This window comes from Tachyglossus aculeatus, chromosome 10 (assembly GCF_015852505.1).
Source record: "Tachyglossus aculeatus isolate mTacAcu1 chromosome 10, mTacAcu1.pri, whole genome shotgun sequence".
Taxonomy (NCBI): domain Eukaryota; kingdom Metazoa; phylum Chordata; class Mammalia; order Monotremata; family Tachyglossidae; genus Tachyglossus; species Tachyglossus aculeatus.
In genome coordinates this window covers 32724918-32745912 of record NC_052075.1, presented here as the reverse complement: position 1 = coordinate 32745912, position 20995 = coordinate 32724918, and the positions used below count along the sequence as shown (strand labels likewise).

Sequence of the window (20995 nt, the reverse complement as noted above, 5' to 3'; positions counted from 1 at the left end):
ACACTACATCTAAGGGGGAAATTCACCCTTGACCCCACTGCCAAGAAGACTGTGAGCTCATTATGGGCAGGGAACGTATCTATTGTGGTATTGTTGCTCTCCCAATCGCCTAATACAGTGCTCTGCACACAGTAAGCACTCAACAAATCCGATTGAAAGGTTGAAGAATCAAATAATGAGGCAAACCTGCCACCCCAAAGAGTTGAATTGTACTTTCCAAGTGTTTAGCGCATTGCTCTGCATACTGTGAGCGCTCAATACAATTGAATCAATGAATGGCCTTCTGGAAAGCATCCTTTCCTTACCCTTCAAACTATTTGGCCCCAAAGTGTTAGGATGGGCATTTTTTGAAGTTGACATTTCTTCCAGACCCAGCCTGACCCCCAAGGGCCCCAGGCTGGGGCTGCTAATCCTCAGTTCCACAGACAGTCCCAAGTGACCTTGGGACACTTGATATTCTCCCTGTTCCCAACCCCACATCACTTACATATCCCTGAATCATACATTATAAATAACTTTTTCATATTGTCCGTCTCCCCCTCTAGGCCGTAAACTCTTTATGGGCAGGGAATGAGTCTGCTAATTCTGTTGTATTGTTCTTTCCCAAATGCTTAATACAGTGCTTTGCATTTAGTAAGCACTCGATAAATTCATTCAATTGCATTTATTGAGCACTTACTGTGTGCAGAGAGCTTGATATACGACTGATTTATTGATGCTTGCTGCCGTTATAGGGGAACATTTACCCAGCTCTTCTAGGTAAAGGGAGTACCGCCTCACTTGAAAACAACTTCAGGGTGAAGAGCTCTTTATTTACAACCAAGCACAAAGCCTTCTACAGCAGATTAAAAAATGAGAATTGCTTTTGGTGGTAAATCAAGTGCTCTCTTTGCCACAGGAAACTCATTACACCACTATACACTCTCAAAAGGTCACAAACCATAATTTATTATGTTTCAGGATGCTAATTTACCATTAAAACTATCAGGTTCTGCTCAAGGAGAAAACAGTAGCCTTTCAAAAGCCGAAGGCATGCCTGCCCTCTTTTTTCTTTTAAATGGTATTAGCACTTACTAGGTGCTAAGCACTGGGATAGATACATGCTAATCAGATTGGACGTAGTCCATGTCCCACATGGAGTTTACAGTACTAATTCCCACTAACAGGCACAGACAAGTGAAGTGACTTGTCCGAGGTCACACAGCGGCAGAGCCAGGATTAGAACCCAGGTCCCTTGATTCCCAGGCCCGTGCTCTATCCACTAGGCCACCCTGCTTTCTTAGGGCTCAGCTCTGTTCTCGGGGGCAGATCTAGTAAAGCCTATTAACATTCCTGGTGGCAGAAGCCCAGGATTATTTATGCAGGAAACGCACAGGCTGCAGGGTCTCAATCACAAAGCCCAAATGGGTGTGTTTACCCAATATACAAGCTGGATTCTTTCTATTCACTTTATTAAAGGCTAGTCATTCTATGTACAAAGAAGCGTCAATAATTAGAATTCACATTTGCCAATAATGTGCATTCCATGGTGCCGGGAAATCAAACCTTGTTCTAAAGGTTATCTAAGATTAAAAACTTTAAATATGTTAGCAGTCACAGGAGGGGTAGATCAGGAATCGGCAACGAGGAAGTGAGTCGTCTCCAGCCGTTGACGGTGAGCGTGAAATACTAGAAGAATTCCCCCACGTCCGCTCTCTTGTCCCGACACTTGCTCCTGGCCTTTGTCCGTGCTTTGAAAGCGGCCGAATTGTACAGATGCTGAAAAGTAACACACGAGGGGAGTTAGGAGTCAGTCACAGCGGCCCCGGCCTCGGGACTTTCCACTCGGTCAGCTTCCCTAACAAAACGAGCTTCGATCACACAGAAATGAAGTTCAACATTTAACAAACACCTGCCCTTTTACTAGATAATGGGTTGGTGATGCCAGCCAATTTTTGCAACACTTGTTTTGGCTTCCTGACAATATTTCCGATATGGTCGGTGGTCGTAGCTTCACTGTGCCTGAAACCAGCCTGCTTGGAAAGAATGGATTCGAAGGTTCTGGGTCTCCCTTCCTCTTGGGTGCACTTGACCTTAAAAAACCAGGCTCAGTTTCCACTCCTTGCTCTCACCCCACGCTCAAATGCGGCTCTCAGTCTCAATCCCTATTTTGCAGATGAGGTAACTGAGGCCCAGAGAAGTGACTTGCCCAGGGTGTCGCAGCAGACATGAAGCAGAGCTGGGATTAGAACCCATGACCGTCCAACTTCCAGGCCCGTGCTCTATCCAGGCCACTGAGGGGGGACAGGAAAAGGGAAGGAAAGAGAGGGAGGGAGAGGGATGAAGGGAGAGGGAGAGAAAGGGAGATATGCCTGTCAGCCGTAAGGGCTGATGAAACTCAGAAGATTCAGGAGGGGAGCGCTTCCAGCCTTCCTCCAAGTGTCTTCTCTTGCAACAGGCCTCAGGGGCCGGGGGCCCTACCACAGCACTGGTCCCCGCTCAACCCACAGTAGCCCACAGGACCAATCCCTACCCTCTCAAAGCGGGAAATCTTCATGGTTTTCAGGGCTGCCGCGTCGAGCATCACGGGGGGGCCGAGTTCGAATACATTCCGGAGGAACTCGTTCGACTGAGGGAAGAAGGAATCAATCACAGGTCCGCATTAGGCTCGAGGGAAGAGCAAGATCGAGTGGCGACACACAAATACGAACGGTCCTTCAATTATGTCAGTTCCTGCAAACTCTCCTGCTTTGCGGTTGCTTGTGGACGCTTGCCATGACCACATTCAGTATTCCATAAGTTTCACTGAGCAAAAACTCCCGACGGTCAAAACTATTTTTTCCTCAAGTTTACAAAAACGGCTGCTATTCCCCAGTACACAAGGCACTCTGACGCAACCTAGGGATGCTGAGAAATTCAGTCATTCAAGAAAACATAGGGAGACGAGCCACGAGACAACTTACCTGCAGATGATACTGCACTCCTGATCCCAGCACCTCCTTAAAGGTGTCATAGGTTTGTTTCTTCACCCAGCAGTCAATGTACATCCGCTCGGGTCCGAATTTAACAGTTTCTGTTGGAAAATCACGTTCCTGTTGAAGATGGAAAGGACTGCTCTGAAAAAGCTGACCTAGATCATCACTACTGATCCTATCTTTTGGGCGCCTAGGCTGTACTGAGCACCTGGTAGTTAACACAGAGCACTGTTGCAGGTGCTTAAAGAGGTAAAATGAAAGCCAAGGGCACAGTCCTCAACCAATCCCGGGCGGGCGGTTGTTTAAGGAAAGGCCCTGGAAAAAGACCTTTATGCCCCACGTGGGACAACCTGGTTACCTTGTATTTACCCCTGTGCTTAGAACAGTGCTTGGCACGTAGTAAACGCTTAACAAAAACCATCATCATCACTGCAGGTTGCAGTGGGCCTTACTTGCCCACCAATCACATTTAACTAAAACTGGCTAGGGACTTAATAATAATCACCGTGGGGTTTAAATGCTTACTATGTGCCAAGCACCGTACTGAGTGCTGGGGTAGATATAAGACAACCAGACTGGACACAATCCCTGTGCCATATAGGGCTGAGTGTAAGGGGAAGGAGAACAGGTACTGACCCCCACTTTACATACCGAGGCATAGAAAACTTAAGTGGCTTGCCTAAGGTTATGGAGCAGCCAAGTGGCAGAACTGGGATTAGATCCCAGGTCTTATGACTCCCATCCCCGTGTTCTTTCCATCAGGCCACACTGCTTCTCATTAAAAACTAGATTGTTGCCCTTGAAGGGTAACAATCAATGATGCCAAGGTACCCTTAAAAAGATCCAATTTCTAGAAAAATCATCACATTCAACACGCATACCCTTAAACTAGGTTGCCCCATTTCAGTGACCTGTGGGGTCAATAATACAGCTTACCTCCTTCCCTTCCCCACAGCACCTGTATATATGCATATATGTGTGTACATATTTATTACTCTATTTTACTTGTACATATCTATTCTATTTATTTTATTTTGTTAGTTTGTTTGGTTTTGTTCTCTGTCTCCCCCTTTTAGACTGTGAGTCCACTGTTGGGTAGGGACTGTCTCTACATGTTGCCAACTTGTACTTCCCAAGCGCTTAGTACAGTGCTCTGCACACAGTAAGCGCTCAATAAGTACGATCGATCGATTGATTGAAGCATTCTATGATTCTTGCCTGGCTTCCACTCCCCATTCCCACTGTTGTTTGGAATATTAAGGCAAACCATTTCACTGCTCACAGCTGACTGGAAACACACTTGAAGTGGTAAATCACACCTGCCTAGGGTAAAGCGCAAAAGCTGCTCCTTAACACAGCCCCAGCTCTGCTGATAGTACATCACATGGTTGATTCTAACCTAGCATTTGGTTCTTAACTATTTAAAAAAAAAAAAAAAGACAAAAGCCACCCTCCATTTTGGACATAGAAAAAAAAATGCCTGGAATCTCAATCTCTCTCTTCCACTCCTTCTCCCCCACACGCACCCACACAGACACACTAAAGTCTCCAAGAATGAAATCTTGGGGGCTAGCACCCGGCCAAAGGTGGCCAAATTAGCTCTCCTTTTTCTAGACCAAATGGAGGCTGTGAGGTCACCAAGAGGAAGTCCACGCCTGACCTCTGATCCACTGAAGATGTGAAATCCCCGCTTACAAAAAGGCCTGCCCCACTAATCAAGAACTATGGAGCTTCACCGTTCGACATACTGAAAAAACATTGGACTTCTGACGACCCATTCCAACTCTGAGTGCCTGGGAATCCCAGATGACTGATTTAGCCTTAAGCTTTCCCTAACTGAATGACTCTGCAGATGCTCAAAACAGACCATTTCAGAGTGGAAACTCTCCAAGACAATCCAGATGGAGTCCCTCCACTTACCTCCACGGCTCTCAGGACATCCCTGAAGACAGAGCGCTGCTTTCTCTTGTCGACCTTGGCCCTGTGCTTGTTCCCATCTGTGGCCAGAGCTCGGAGCGTCTGCGTCAACGGCTCCATGTCTTCGTAAAAAAAGTCCTAGAGAAGGGAAGGGCTGGCTTCAGTGGCTGTGTGACGGCCTCTAGCTGGAGGCTCAAAGAGGACATTATTCCCCATCCCGGTTGGAAGGAACTAAGTCATGCAGGGATGAGCACGGAGCCCATGATACATTCAAATGCCCCCTCACCAGATGAGCGCGTGGGCACTGGAAACCCACACAGGTCACAGCTATCACACGGGGACTCGAACAGGCCAAGATGTGTGTGCACTGGGTTGAGCGCGAAGAAAGATCACACCCGCCTGGGCAGAACACTTTGAATGCAACTAAGCAGAAAGTGAAGAATTCCTACCACATCTCATCACAGGCCACAAAACCAGGGGTTTCCCATCGTTAACTCTGAAGCTAAGTCAATGGAGCAGCTTGACTGGGCATCCCAAGGAAACAAAAAAATCAGCTCTCGGACTTCTGCTGGGAAAGGTGGGGTCTGGAATTCAAGTGGGGAGGAGTCCTGACAAGGCCAGTTTGACTCAAGTGGGGTATTGAGATGTTAAGAAAACCCAATGACATTCCCAAGCCCAAATCCAGACAAGGAGCTGTCTAGAGATCCTGGCCTTAGGCTGAAGCCTGGGCCTGGCTCTCCGATGACTACCTCTTTGGCCCCTTAGGACTCTGGGCTAAAGTGAATTCAACAGCCCGGTGTGCAGTGCCTTCGGAGCACTGTAAGGTAGGAAATTGGGAAAGCGGCTTCACGTTTGCCAAGAAAAGGAGCCTATTCCGTCCTATTTTTGTTGCAATTAAGCTTAATTAGAAATCATCATCAAATGCCGTCGAGTTGTTTCCGATCCACAGAGAGTTTGTGAATTTTATCTATAGAGGTTCCTTGGTAAATTATACGGAAGTGGTTTACCACTGCCGCCTTCTGCTAGTTAGAAATCTGAAGGCACTATTACTCCTGCCACCCGTTATATTACAAGTCATAATTTTTAGACTCCCTTCATCAACCTTCATTTCCCCCCAAGTGACCAACGGTCACTCCGATATCTAAATACACTTAAGCACTTAAATAAAGGGATCATAGGAAACTTGGCTTCCTTTTAGGGGTCACAAATTACTGCCTAAGAATCAGGCCCCCCTGTATCCAAGTACTTTCACACTACTTTCCCATTCAGTCAGATCAAGAGCGATAGCAAGAAACTATACCAATGGGCAACAACAGGAGAGCATCAAGGCGAAAATAAAGGCCTGGTTTCGAGCCCGCGACCGAATGACGTTCATGAATCATATTTGCCAAGCCCGGAAAGCGATTCACTTGGGACTTCCAGGATGTGAATCTTCAAACCAAGACGCTGGTGACCAAATTCTCAGCTATGGGTACCACGGTATTTACAAGCTTCTGCCTTTTGGACGCACTGCTTACGCTAACCCTGCTCAGTGTCAGAAGGAGCGCTGAGTTGGAAGCAGTGAGTCACACTTCAGGTAGCTGAGCTGGAATTTGGACAGACAAGTTTTGCCTGTGACCTCATCCTAAGAAGCATTCTGCTTTGAGGCAGCTGGAAGAACACTGCTTTCCCTCCCGTGGATAACCACTTTTCTCCTCCAAGTGAGCTCCCTGTTCATCTTGAAATTACCACTTTCACTGTTCTCAAAATAATAATGATAGTAATTGAGGGCTTTGTTAAATGTTTACTCTGTGCCAAGCACTACACTAAGTGCACGAGCAGATCCAAGATAATCAGGTTGGACACAGGCCCTGTTCCTCAAGGGGCTCAGCCTAAAGGGAAGAGACAACAGGTACCGAGTCCCCATTTTACAGAAGAGGAAATTAGGTGGTCTCATCTACAAAACGGGGGAAGGTACAACCTGTTGCTCCCGACCTCACAAGGACACTGTGAGGAAAAGTAATGAAAAACCACTTTGGAAAATAAAACGTGCTCTACAAATTCAACTTCTCCCAAGCTAACTCACAGGGACGCTGCCCTGACATGCCATTTATGGGATAAAATGCCTTAGAAAGGAAATTGGAAGCCCTTGTTTCCGGGTTACTTCCCTGGCTGAAAGGCAGGCTCGGCTCACAAAAAATGATTTCCTCCAGAAATACCCTGGACCCCAAATTATGGCTTCTAAACGCCATCCCATGACTTAGTTGTTGTCATCACACAGCCTCAGGAGAACATATGATTATTCTTCTGGAAGGAAATGCTGCTGACAGATGAGTTTGTCACTGGGGATGTGTGTGGGGAGCTAAAAATTTGAAGGTGTGGATCCCCGAACCCCCACCACAATGGCCTGTGGGAGTTGGGCATTCACCTACCCAGGTCTCAGGGGGCACAAACCGATTTCCTTGAGCCCAGGACCAGAGCCGGACAAATAACTTGACTTGGAAGCTATGATTTTCTGCCCCAACTGCATCCCCATGTCCAAAGCTTCCCTAGTTCTTCCCCAAGTGTTTCCTACCCTTCTTCCTTGCCGGCCCGGGTGGCTCCGGCAGCCAGCTGTGCCCTGAACCCAGAATTAGGTTTGGTGGTCTGGGGGTGGTGACGATGATCCACAGTAACCTCTTCCGCTGCAGCAAGGGCCAAGTCCAGAGGGCCAGAAACAGCAGGCTGCTGGAGCCACCCAAGAAGGGTCAAATTCCTTGTCCTCGGCCTCCCTCCGCCCATCGCCACCTTGGCGAGCCACCTACCCAAGTTTGCCTGGCAACCACAACCAACTGGGCTCTAATGTCCAGAACACGCACCTTGGTGACCTGAAATTCCCACCTCGGATCCCACCTCGGACCCCACCCCTTCCCGCTCTGGATCTACATGGTGCCCAAATGCAGGGATATGGGGGGATTCTGAGAAACTTTTTGGGACCCCCCCGTTCTCAACTGAAGCAGACAGACAGATATCGCTGGATGACAGGGAGTTTGACGTGTGCAATTAGAGAAGAAAGCTCTTCCCAATACATGCTGTTTGTCAGGCCACCATACTTACACTATCTGTCCCTCTTGCCAGTTCAAAGAGAAGGGCCAAGGTTTCTCCAGCAGCAATTCTCATGTTAACATCGTCACAAGCAAGCAGGCCTGGGAGTTTGTGCAAATGCCTAGAAGATGCAACAGTAGGGTACCGTTACCGCCTGACGACTGCAAGCCCTTTTTCCCATCCTCTAGTCTGGAGGAGCCCCAACAAATAACAAACTCCTGCCTGGGAAATTCCCCTTGGTTCCTGAATCCTGCACTCTCAAAGCCTGCGATGCCTCCCGTCCGTGGAGGTGCTGTAGCAGTGAAGGCCCCCACGTCTTTCCGCCCCAGCAACGACCCCCCGAACATGCTCCAGGGCCACCGTGCTACATATGCACTTGTCCTGGTCAAAGCAAACAAAAAAGGCATCTGTCCTACAGAGAAACCAGGCCAGCCCTGGGGCAGGGAGGGAGAGATGGACTTCCAGAGTCCCACAGCTTGGTCTCTGGACTGCTGGAGGCCACAGAATCTTGTATCTTCTAGAGTGAGCCTAAAGCAAGGCCACAGCCTTCAAAGTGATAGTGCTGATGCAGGTACTTCTACCGCCACCCTGATTTCTGGGCCCCCTCAGCGTGGCTACTGCCCTCTGAAAAGGAAATCAAGGTGAAGAGCAAGGACGTACATTTCAAGCTTCTTCTTCACTTCATTAATGGGGCAGATGGTCAGAAGCAACGTCCACGCGAGCAGAGCGCTGATATGAAGTGCCGTATTGGGAGAGCTGCAAATGCCGTTGCAGTCTTTCTCTTTGGGGTAGGACTTGGTGAAGACATTTTCCAAGCACTCCATAGTTAAATACAGCTCCTAGTTCAGAAAACACGACAGAGTGAGGACACATTTCTAGTGCTTCTTATAATAATCCAGTACATAAATGAACCACAGAGTTTCATCCTTACCGTGATGTCATCCATGGCAATAAAACAGCAAACGCCAAAGCAGGTTGCACACTAAACGCCGAAGAGAAACACATCGAGTCACAGTTTAATACTCTCATTTCCGATTCTGCTCCAGTCTAAACTTACCAACTTTTAATAACGGCAGAAAATTCCCGAAAGCAGGTTTCAAAAGCCACTATTTCCTTTCGACCATTTGGGCTGCAGAGGGCAAGGACCTTTCTGGGCCAAACTACCTGTCCCCACCCACTGGCTGGGCTCTGGTGGTGAGTAGGGGAAGCCTGTATTCACTCCTCTGGGGCCACTTTACCCTTCCCAGACACTGTCAAACTTATTTACTCTTTCCCCCCTTTTCAGATGATCCACACAGTAAAAGTTCCAGTTAGTTTTTTAACTCACTCAGGATCAAGGTCAAGAATCCCTTTCCCCCAACTGTACTCCAAAACTTCACTAACTAGTCCTAATTTGAAACAGCTTTGTATTTTCATGACTGCTGGGGCTCACTTAACTGCCTTGCTGAAGCCTTCTGGAGGAAATAAGCATCAAAGCTCACCATCCCCGAGGATGACTAACAACTCGGGGGAATTCATCGTCACCTGTCCCCAGTTCCCCTGATGCTCCCTTCTACTCCTTGCAGACTGTAGCTTTCAAACACTTAGACTACATCACAGCTGCATTACAAATGGCAACGTTGTTAACTGTAAGGCCAAGTTCACGTTCCTGCATTGATGTGTCTACTGAAACCTCCTTTCAGCTCTCACTGGCTGTTCCTCTGAAGCCCGGCAGGTAAACAGCGGACCAGTGGTAGGGAAGCAGCATGGCCTAGTGGAAGAAGCACAGGCCCGGGAATCAGAGGACTTGGATTCTAATCCTGATGCCACCTCTTGCCTGCCGTGTGACCCTGAGCAAGTCACAACTTCTCTGGGCCTCAGTTATCTCAGCTGTAAAACAGGGATTAAGATTGGGAGCATTGTGTGGGACGTGGACTGTGTCCAACTTGATGGTCTTATACCTACCCCTGTGCTTAGTATAGTGCCTAGGACATAGTGTTTAACAAGCACCATAACAAAAAAAGGGAGCAAGGGTCATTTGGGCAGGAGGGGGCCAGAGACGGTGAAAGGGAGAAAGAGCTCAAAGGAAACAGATATAAAAGAAGGGAATGACGTCCCCAAAAGGGTGGACTTGACCGGGATGAAGTTAAAAGCCCAGAAGGGAAGGCCATGCAAGGTGCTGGGTCCAAACGAGTCTCACGCTCTACAAGGTACAAATTTCTACCTTTCCATCATAAACCAGAAAGGAAAAGAAAAGCCAGCGCCGCCGCTCAGCAAAGATTTACACGTCCCTCTGGGCTTCCAATGCCCACTCAAGCCAAGTTGTTCTGAGGCACTGAGAAGTAGAGCCCTGCTTTTTGGCTCACGGCAGAAAGGTCGAGAAATAATTCAGCCCCATTCCAAGAGCAGGTCAGTATCACGCAGAAGCGACTCCCAAGGCTGCTGAGATCTTCATGGCCAGTTCCCAAGGCCAGCCAATGGCCATTGACCCAGGATGCGGCTACCAGACTACCAGAAAGGCCAACTCCCTTCCCTTTCCATTCACTCCCCCTCCCAACCCACAAGGAAGAAGGGGGGCTGTGGCTAGGGAGACCCTCTCCTGTTGACATCCCACTCCTCTCCCCAAAAGGGATGGTACTTTAGCCCTCCTCGCATGGCTCCCAAAGTCAATCACAACCGGAAGAGTTTCTACAACCCCAACTTGATGGGACACCTTAGATTTAGACGGCTCCCTACACACTAAATAACACAAAGAAAAAAATCTATTAATTACCCCACGTGGCCAAAGCAGACCCAAGACGAAAAAGGAAAAAGAAAGTAATGTAGACAAAAACATTCCATTTCTGCCCACATCTGCTCCCAGAGCCAACGAGTGGCTGGAATAGCATTTTGGAAATCCTGTACTTACCGCCTGTCTAGCTGGGATCGTGGCCGTTCCATCACTAATTATTTTCTTTAGGATGGGCGCAAGGGTCTTTAAAACCTCTTCACTTTCGATCCCGGGCCCCAGCTGCACGCAGAGAGCACAGGCCAGACCCGCAGCCGCTCGCTGTTCATCGCTCTTGCCTAAAGAGTACACAAAGAAGCAGGCATGATGCATTATTTGACGGCGCAGGGGGGAACCCCAAATTTTCTCAGCCAAACCAACCAGGCCTTCAACCTCAATGGCGGAAGACCGCGCTACACGATGCGTGTGGCTCTCAATTGAGACCTTAGGAGTGAGATGAAAGCACCCAGCAAACACACTGGATTGACAACACCTGAAGTCTTTAGGGTAATCATTTCCCCATAAAACCTTTTCCCCCAAAGTTCTGCCCCACTTAGGCACAGTTCTGGCTTCCTCGCAGAAGAAGCATGGCTCTCCGTGCTCAAAATCCACTGTCGTTGTCTAGTTTCGCTTGAAATATGACCACGATGATCTTCAGCCTAGGAGAGAACACACCCACCCCTCCTCTTCGGGTTGGGAACGGCTTGACACGCCCAGTGACTAAGCTGCAAAAGAAGGTCAGACTCATTGTGGTGCTTGGCTATTCAGAAGTCTCGCTTCCCTGTGTTGGGATTCTGAGGCCTCGGCCTCACACCATGGGCATTACCTTTCTTCAGGCAGCGTTCAATGCTATCAGTTAAAGTCATTCTTCGCTCCAGAATAAACTCATAAAGCATCTTAGAAACCAGGGCATTTTTAAGGCCTTCAAGGGCTGCCTGCCTCGTCTTCGCACTGTCAAAAATAAAACAATTCTGACTTGAAAAGACTTAAAGTGGATTCAGTGAGCAAAAGAGAATGCTTTTCAGCCTCTGGGCAAAATGGGGATTCTCCCTTCTACTTAGACCGTGAGTCCTCTGCGGGACCTGATTATCTCGTGTCTACCCCGGTGCTTCGTACAGTGCTCGGCAAACAGTAAGCACTTAACAAATATCACAATTACTACTAACAGCAAACAACTCTGGCCGCAGGTCACGATCTTGGCCCCATCTGAAAGGGAGTTACTCCACAGAGAGGCAGCCGGCAATTTCAAACCCCCGCCTACCTCTTGTCAAATGTAAGGTCAATGAATCCCTTCAACCTGTACTCCATATCTTCTTGAGTTCCTTCTTCATCGACGGCATCGGGAGCTAATGGAGGACAAAAATTAATGAGCACCACCATATAGACAGGACTAGGGGGTCTGGGTGGTTTGGAAAAGAATGATTGGCCCAGGGGATTTCAGATAATGATTTCTAGTAGCACGGAAAGCCTACCGTCCTCAGCAAAGCTAGCAGGATCGCTGAAACCACTGCAGTGGCTCATCGTCTCAATCGATGCATCCTCATCACTGAAAGGCTGCACATTTCTGTGTTGGCCACCTGAGAAAGCAATCACACGACCCATAAAGAACATGCATTCTGGCCTCTTGCTCGTGATACACTCCAACATCCTATGGGGAAATGGTCCCGGGGGTCAGTTTCCGTATCACGGCATTATCTACCAACTCTGAAGGGACTTTCTAAAGGCTACAGGGATCACTGGAAGGTCTGATCCAAAACAGTGAAGAAAATCTAAAAAAGATACGGGAATGGAAAGTAAGCAGAAGCTGGACACGGTATATTCAAGCAATCAATCAATTAATGGTATTTATTGAGTGCTTACTGAGTGCCAAGCACTATACAAAGCATTTGGGAGAGTACAACAGAATAAGTAGACGCAATGCCTGGCCTCGAGGAATTTACCAACAAACAATGGAGAATATTCAAAATACATTCTGAAGGAATGGGATGTGCTAATTAACGGCAACTGATGAATAGAACTAGCAAATTTTGTGGGCAGAGGAGTGGTCTGCAGATGGTCCAGAAACACTGGCTTGTAATCACACGTTCTCACTGTTTTGTTTGTCGCTCTGGCCATACCGCAGTGGCTGCCACTTTTGAAAATCTGGCTGCTTTCAAATTCGGATGCCCTTGGAACACATCTAAACTGATGGGTACAGATGGTCAGGAGAGCCACGGCCGAGAGAAACACATCTTGAGGGGGAGGGAGGGAGACAGAACACGTCAAGAGTAGGAGTGAGGAGAAAATAGGTTCTGTGTTACAGAGCACAAAGATCTGAGAAGTGAATCCTAGGTACAAAAGTGTAGAAAATGTAGTCTGCACCCTGCACAAGAATACAAGGGTGGGGAAAACCCAAGTTGAAGGCTATGCTTCAAAGTAATGAGATTCCCATATCGTTGCACCTACAAGTCTGCCTCAGGCTGATCCAACCAAACAGCCTTTCCCCAAACTTTTTGCTTCCCAGACCGGACACCCAAGGAACAGCCGCCTATGTTTTTCCGGCCAGGGAGCAAAGACCAACACGGCAGCCAGGGCATAAGGGGAAACGGGGCAACTCCAGAGCTTCCCGCCCCTCCTCCGACAAGCAGCGGCTCCAGCTCAAACAAAACGGAACTTCAGAGAGTCCAAATCTCAAGTACAAGTTAAAGTGTTTGTGGAGAATCTCGACTCGTTGTCTTCTCCTCCTCCCTCTACCAGTTGGTTCCTGAGGGTCCTCCACTGCTGGCCACACCAACTGCTGAGACCGAGCCTCGGCAATCCATCAATAGCTTTTATTGGGTTCGTAAAGAAAGTGATTAGCACCACAGCCAGATTCCGCCCATCCAGTTTGCAGTTGGGCTCTCCCTACACAGGGCTGATAGGGTATCTGACCCTCATGCCTGGCATTTTTACTTTAAATACCCAGTCTCCCTCCACCTCAGTTCTTGCTTCCCATTCTCATGGCCTGGAACTGGCACCACGTTTACGATGACTTGGGAAGAGAAGCCAACTGAGGCTGTGGAGAGAATCAAGGTAACGCTCAAAAAACCCTCTAGGTTCTGGAGATTTCTGCCAAAAGGCCCACGGGGTCGGCGTCAGGTCGCATGACACACACACCCACTACCCTCACGTCAGGCACCTCCAGGATCTGTGAGCGCAACCCGTGGCCACCATTCTCGGAGAAACTGTGGCCTGAGCTTTGGCTTGTGGGGAGGCCACAGGGAGAAAAGAAAAGTGAAGTATCATCAGGGGGGAGCTGTCCAAATATCACCACTGGTCTTCATTTTTGAGCTTGGAAAAGTCACTTGGGAAGTCCCCCAAACATGACCTTGCCCTGCCTCTCCAAAGTCTTCAGGAAACTCTGTAATCTGAAACTCATTATTTACATTACTGCAGCTTTCCAGCTTGAGCGACTTCGAAAATTTAACTCTACAGGTTGGGGAACTGCGACAACAAAACGAATATTTAAGAATTAGGGATCGGGGGCCGGAAAGTAAGTTTGAAGCACTTCTGAAACCCTGCTTCTGTGTTAGGCCTCTGGCCAGACTACCTGCTCCAGGGATTATGGTTGTTCCTGGTTCAAAACTGCACCCTGTCCGTGCCACACATCCCAATCCTAGGCCAAAATCAGGTTTTATTGAGCCCTTACCTTGTGCAGAACATTTACTAAGTGCTTTTTAAATGACATTTGTTAAGCACTTACTATGTGTCAAGCCCTAGTCTTGGGTACCACGGGTTTATCGAGTCAGGGACCGTCCCATATGGGGCTCACGCTCTACACTGGAGGGAGGAGGAGCGAAACTCCATTTTACCGATGAGGTAACAGAGGCCCAGAGAAGTTAAGTGAGTTGCCCCAAGCCACAGAGCAGATAAGGCCGCCTCTGGTGCGCTCGGAAATGGCCAGTGCGATGAGAAGCAGCGTGACTCGGTGGAAAAGAGCACGGGTTTTGGAGTCAGAGGTCACGGGTTCAAATCCCAGCCCCGCTAATTGTCAACTGTGTGACTGTGGGGCAAGTCACTTCTCCGGGGCTCAGTGACCTCATCTGTAAAATGGGGGTGAGGACTGTGAGCCCCCTGTGGGACAACCTGATCACCTTGTAAACTCCCCAGGGCTTAGAACAGTGTTTTGCACGTAGTGAGCGCTTAATACATGCCACTATTATTATTATTATTATTACTAATGGAGTTGGGAGAGACGAGGGGCAAGGCGGGCCCAAGGAATGCCCTCCCTCTACCCATCGGACAAGCTAGCTCTCTTCCTCCCTTCAAGGCCCTACTGAGAGCTCACCTCCTCCAGGAGGCCTTCCCACACTGAGCCCCCTCCTTCCTCTCCCCCTCCTCCCCCTTTCCATCCCCCCCGCCATACCTCCTTCCCTTCCCCAAAGCACCTGCATATATGTTTGTATGTATTTATTACTCTTTATTAATTTATTTTACTTGTACATACCTATTCTACTTATTTCATTTTGTTAATATGTTTTATTTTGTTCTAGACTGTGAGCCCACTGTCTCTATATGTTGCCAACTTGTACTTCCCAAGTGCTTAGTCCAGTGCTCTGCACACAGTAAGCGCTCAATAAATACGATTGATTGATTGATTGTCTCCCCCTTCTAGACTGTGAGCCCACTACTGTGTAAGGACCGTCTCTAGATGTTGCCAACTTGTACTTCCCAAGCGCTTAGTACAGTGCTCTGCACCCAGTAAACGCTCAATAAATACAATTGATTGACCCCCCCGCCTTACCTCCTTCCCCTCCCCACAGCACCTGTACATGTTTGTACGTATTTATTACTCTATTTATTTGTACATATTTATTCTATTTTGTTAATATGTTTTGTTTCAATCTCTGTCTCCCCCTTCTAGACTGTGAGCCCGTTGTTGGGTAGGGACCGTCTCTGTATGTTGCCAACTTGGACTTCCCAAGCGCTTAGTCCAGTGCTCTGCACCCAGTAAGCGCTCAATACGATTGATTGACCCCCCCCCCCACCACCGCCTTACCTCCTTCCCCCCCCCACAGCACCTGTATGTTTGTACGTATTTATTACTCTATTTATTTATTTTATTTGTACATATTTACTCTATTTATTTTATTTTGTTAATGTTTTGTTTCGTTGTCTGTCTCCCCCTTCTAGACTGTGAGCCCACTGTTGGGTAGGGACCGTCTCTAGATGTTGCCAACTTGTACTTCCCCAGCACTTAGTCCAGTGCCCTGCAATCAATCAATCACATTTATTGAGCGCTTACTGTGTGCAGAGCGCTGTACTAAGCGCTTGGTAAGTACAAGTTGGCAACATCTAGAAACGGTCCCTACCCAACAGTGGGCTCACAATCAATCAATCATATTTACTGAGCGCTTACTGTGTGCAGAACGCTGTACTAAGTGCTTGGGAAGTACAAGTTGGCAACATATAGAGACAGTCCCTACCCAACAGTGGGCTCACAATCAATCGTATTTATTGAGCGCTTACTGTGTGCAGAGCACTGTATTAAGCACTGGGGAAGTACAAGATGGCGACATATACAGTCCCTACCCAACAGTGGGCTCACAGTCTAGAAGGGGGAGACAGACAACAAAACCAAACATACTAACAAAATAAAATAAATAGAATAGATATGCACAAGTAAAACAAATAGAGTAATAAGTGTATACAAACATATATACATATATACAGCTGCTGTGGGGAAGGGAAGGAGGTAAGATGGGAGGATGGCGAGGGGAACAGGAAGGAAGGGGCTCAGTCTGGGAAGGCCTCCTGGAGGAGGTGAGCTCAGTAATCAATCAATCAATCGTATTTATTGAGCGCTTACTGTATGCAGAGCACTGTACTAAGCACTTGGGAAGTACAAGTTGGCAACATATAGAGACAGTCCCGACCCAACAGCGGGCCACAGTCTAGAAGGGGGAGACAGACAACAAAACAAAACATATTAACAAAATAAAACAGAATAGATATGTACAAGTAAAATAGAGTAATAAATATGTACAGACATATATACATATATACAGGTGCAGTGGGGAAGGGAAGGAGGTAAGATGGGGGGATGGAGAGGGGGACGAGGGGGAGAGGAAGGAAGGGGCTCAGTCTGGGAAGGCCTCCTGGAGGAGGTGAGCTCTCAGGAGGGCCTTACACCCAGTAAGCGCTCAATAAATACGAGTGAATGAATGACTGTGAGCCCACTGTTGGATAGGGACTGTCTATGTTGCCAACTTGTACTTCCCAAGCGCTCAGTCCAGTGCTCTGCACACAGTAGGCGCTCAATCAGTACGAGTGAATGAATGACTGTGAGCCCGCTGCTGGGTAGGGACTGCCTCTCTATGTTGCCAACTTGGACTTCCCAAGCGCTTAGTACAGTGCTCTGCACACGGTAGGCACCCAATAAATACGAGTGAATGAATGAATGAATGAATGATCCCGGGCGCCCGGCCGGTGACGCACGAGACCCGCCGCGCGCCACCCGACTGCGCAGGCGCGGGGGGAGCGGGGCGCGCATGCGCGGGGGGAGCCGGGCGCGCAGCCCAGGACGGACGGTGCCAAGTGCGGGCGGCGGCGGGGGGGACATTCCCCCGGCGACTCCATATTGGAGGGGGAAGGGGGGGGGGCTAAACCACGTCACCACCCCCCCACCCCCCCTCCGCGAGCACGCTGCCCTGCACGAGGCCTAGCCGGCCGCCGGCGCGGCCCAAGTGCATTTCGGGAGATGGAGTCCGTCCGCCCCCCCCCCCCCGAAGTCTTCATTCTTCATCCCCGTTTCACAGATGGCATAACTGAGGCCCCGAGAAGTGGAGCGACTCGCTCGAAGTCACACAGCAGACAAGCGCCGGAGCCGGGATCATCATCATCATCATCATCAATCGTATTTATTGAGCGCTTACTATGTGCAGAGCACTGTACTAAGCGCTTGGGAAGGGCAAGTTGGCAACATATAGAGACAGTCCCTATACCCCGGGGCTTGACACCAAGTAAACCCTGGGCGCTTAGTACAGTGATGGGTACGCAGTGAGCGCTCAATAAATACGATTGAAGGAATGAAAAATCAATCAATCAATCAACCGTATTTATTGAGCTCTTACTATGTGCAGAGCACTGTACTAAGCGCTTGGGAAGTACAAGTTGGCAACATATAGAGACGGTCCCTACCCAACAGTGGGCTCACAGTCTAAAAGGGGGAGACAGAGGACAAAACCAAACATACTAACAAAATAAAATAAATAGAATAGATAGGTACACCCACGACCTCTGGCTCCCGGCCCGCCACGTCTCTACCCCGGGGCTTGACACCAAGTAAACCCTGGGCGCTTAGTACAGTGCTTGGCACACGGTGAGCGCTCAATAAATACGATTGAAGCAATGAAAAATCAATCAATCAATCAATTGTATTTATTGAGCGCTTACTATGTGCAGAGCACTGTACTAAGCGCTTGGGAAGTGCAAGTTGGCAACATATAGAGACAGTCCCTACCCAACAGTGGGCTCACAGACTAAAAGGGGGAGACAGAGAACAAAACCAAACATACTAACAAAATAAAATAAATAGAATAGATAGGTACACCCACGACCTCTGGCTCCAGGCCCGCCTCGTCTGTACGCCGGGGCTTGACACCAAGTAAACCCTGAGCGCTTAGTACAGTGCTTGGCACGCAGTGAGCGCTCAATAAATACGACTGAATCAATGAAAAACCCTTCGGTTAAGCCCAATGCCACCCCTGAGACCCTACAATTTTGAAGTGCTCTGCACACGGTAATTGCTCAATAAATACGATTGATGATGATCATCATCATCAATCGTATTTATTGAGCGCTTACCGTGTGCAGAGCACTGTACTAAGCGCTTGGGAAGTACAAATGGGCAACATATAGAGACAGTCCCTACCCAACAGTGGGCTCACAGTCTAAAAGGGGGAGACAGAGAACAAAACCAAACATACTAACAAAATAAAATAAATAGAATAGATATGTACAAGTAAAATAGAGTAATAAATATGTACAAACATATATACATATATTCAGGTCCCCGAGTTACAGCACAATGGGCGTGGGTGCTTTGCGCACCGGGCCCCTAAAACCACTGGGAGAATAGTAATTAATAATTATGGTATTTATTAAGCACTTAATGATGTATTGTGTTTTGAGGGGGGAGCTGCGGTAGACGTTAAGCGCGTACTGTGTGTTAAGCACTGCTCTAAACACCGGCGTAGCTACAAGCCCATTAGGTCACCTGTCCCATCCCAGCTCCGCCAACTGCCAGCTGTGTGACTTTGGGCGAGTCCCTTCGCTTCACTGTGCCTCAGTTCCCTCGTCTGGAAAAGGGGGGGATTAAGACTGTGAGCTCCCCGTGGGACAACCTGATCGCCTTGTAGTTTTTCTTTTAGACTGTGAGCCCACTGTTGGGTAGGGACTGTCTCTATATGTTGCCAACTTGTGCTTCCCAAGCGCTTAGTCCAGTGCTCTGCACATCCCCCTCGTCCCCCTCTCCATCCCCCCTTCTTACCTCCTTCCCTTCCCCACAGCACCTGTATATATGTTTGTACGTATTTATGACTCTATTTTACTTGTACATATCTATTCCATTTATTTTATTTTGCTAGTATGTTTGGTTTTGTTCTCCGTCTCCCCCTTTTAGACTGTGAGCCCACTGTTGGGTCGGGACCGTCTCTATATGTTGCCAATTTGTACTTCCCAAGCGCCTAGTACAGTGCTCTGCACATAGTAAGCGCTCAATAAATACGTTTGATGATGATGATGAACTGTCAGCTGTGTGACTTTGGGCGAGTCCCTTCGCTTCACTGTGCCTCAGTTCCCTCATCTGTAAAAGGGGGGGGATTAAGACTGTGAGCCCACCGTGGGGACAACCTGATCGCCTTGTAATTCTTCTTTTAGACTGTGAGCCCACTGTTGGGCAGGGACTGTCTCTATATGTTGCCAGCTTGTGCTTCCCAAGCGCTTAGTCCAGTGCTCTGCACACCCCCCCATCCCCCTCTCCATCCCCCCCGTCTTACCTCCTTCCCTTCCCCACAGCACCTGTATATATGTCTGTACGTATTTATTACTCTATTTATTTTACTTGTACATATCTATTCTATTTATTTTGTTAGTATGTTTGGTTCTGTTCTCCGTCTTCCCCTTTTAGACTGTGAGCCCACTGGTGGGTAGGGACTGTCTCTATATGTTGCCAATTTGTACTTCCCAAGCGCTTAGTACAGTGCTCTGCACATAGTAAGCGCTCAATAAATACGATTGATGATGATAATAATAGTAATAATGATAGCATTTATTAAGCGCTTACTCTGTGCAAAGCACTGTTCTAAGCGCTGGGAGGCTACAAGGTGATGAGGTTGTCCCACGTGGGGCTCACCGTCTTCATCCCCATTTTTACAGATGAGGGAACTGAGGCCCAGGGAAGTGAAGCGACTTGCCCAAAGTCACCCAGCTGGCAACTGGTGGAGCCGGGATTTGAACCCATGACCTCTGACTCCAAAGCCCGGGCTCTTTCCCGCTGAGCCACGCTGCTTCTCTCATGATGCTACTCATCATCTCATGGTGATGATGATGAGTAAGCGCTCAATCAATACGATCGATGATGATGATGATGAACCGCGCTTCGACGCCTGGGCGGGCCGGGGCGGGCGGGAACTACAACTCCCAGCATCCCCAGCGCGCCCGACCGGAAGGAGCTTACCTGCTGCCGCCCCTGCTGCTGCTGCTGCTGCTGCTGCTGCTGCTGCACCGCCGCGGGCGGCGTTCCGCTTCTTGTTCTTCGGCATGGCGGGCCGCCCGGTGCCGCGGCTCAGCGAGGATCAGCCGATGGAGCAGCACTTTTTACTAACGCGTCCGTGCGGCGGGCGGCTGGGGGCCGAGGCTGAGGGCGGCAGCAGCAGGGGCGAGGAGCGGCGAGGGCAGGCGGCGGCAGAGGCGACGGCGGCAGAAATCCCCGTGAAGAGCTGCGAGCGGAATCGATGCATGTTTCCCCGTAGCGCTGGAGCTAAGGCGGGGCGCCCGCCGCCTCGGGGGCTTATATAGCCGAGCCGCCGCCGCGCGTCATCGCCGCTCTGGCCAATCAGCGCCGCTCGAGCCCTGTGGCCACGCCCCCTGTGTAGCCACGCCCCCCTTTGTGGCCACGCCCCCTGGCGCCCGGCCCGGCCGCCACGAGCCCCACCCCTCACAGACCTCCCTCACTCCCTCAGTCGTATCTATCCTACTTATCGAGCGCTTAATCAATCAATCAATCAATCGATCGTATTTATTGAGCGCTTACTGTGTGCAGAGCACTGTATTAAGCGCTTGGGAAGTACAAGTC

General features: G+C 49.0%; 1 protein-coding gene across 1 annotated transcript; it reads right to left on the bottom strand.

Annotated features, from left to right (window-relative positions):
• Positions 1–1437: 1437 nt before the first annotated feature.
• Positions 1438–20618, bottom strand: IFRD1 (interferon related developmental regulator 1). Its single transcript, XM_038752858.1, has 12 exons — positions 20378–20618; positions 12153–12257; positions 11942–12026; positions 11507–11631; positions 10822–10979; positions 8866–8916; positions 8595–8773; positions 7947–8055; positions 4875–5009; positions 2943–3071; positions 2513–2608; positions 1438–1758 (listed from the first exon to the last, which is right to left on the bottom strand). Exons 1-12 carry the CDS (start codon positions 20460–20462, stop codon positions 1669–1671), a joined length of 1347 nt encoding a protein of 448 aa, XP_038608786.1. The 5' UTR covers positions 20463–20618; the 3' UTR covers positions 1438–1668.
• Positions 20619–20995: the final 377 nt, after the last annotated feature.

Excerpts from the sequence above, each read along its gene's own strand:
- IFRD1 (XM_038752858.1), bottom strand. The coding sequence starts at position 20,462 with ATGCCGAAGAACAAGAAGCGGAACGCCGCCCGCGGCGGTGCAGCAGCA. Across the intron at positions 10,980-11,506 it reads TGAACGCTGCCTGAAGAAAG|GCAAGAGCGATGAACAGCGA; the intron begins GTAATGCCCATG and ends TGTACTCTTTAG. Across the intron at positions 5,010-7,946 it reads TGGCAAGAGGGACAGATAGT|GACTTTTTTTACGAAGACAT; the intron begins GTAAGTATGGTG and ends TCCCTTCTCTAG.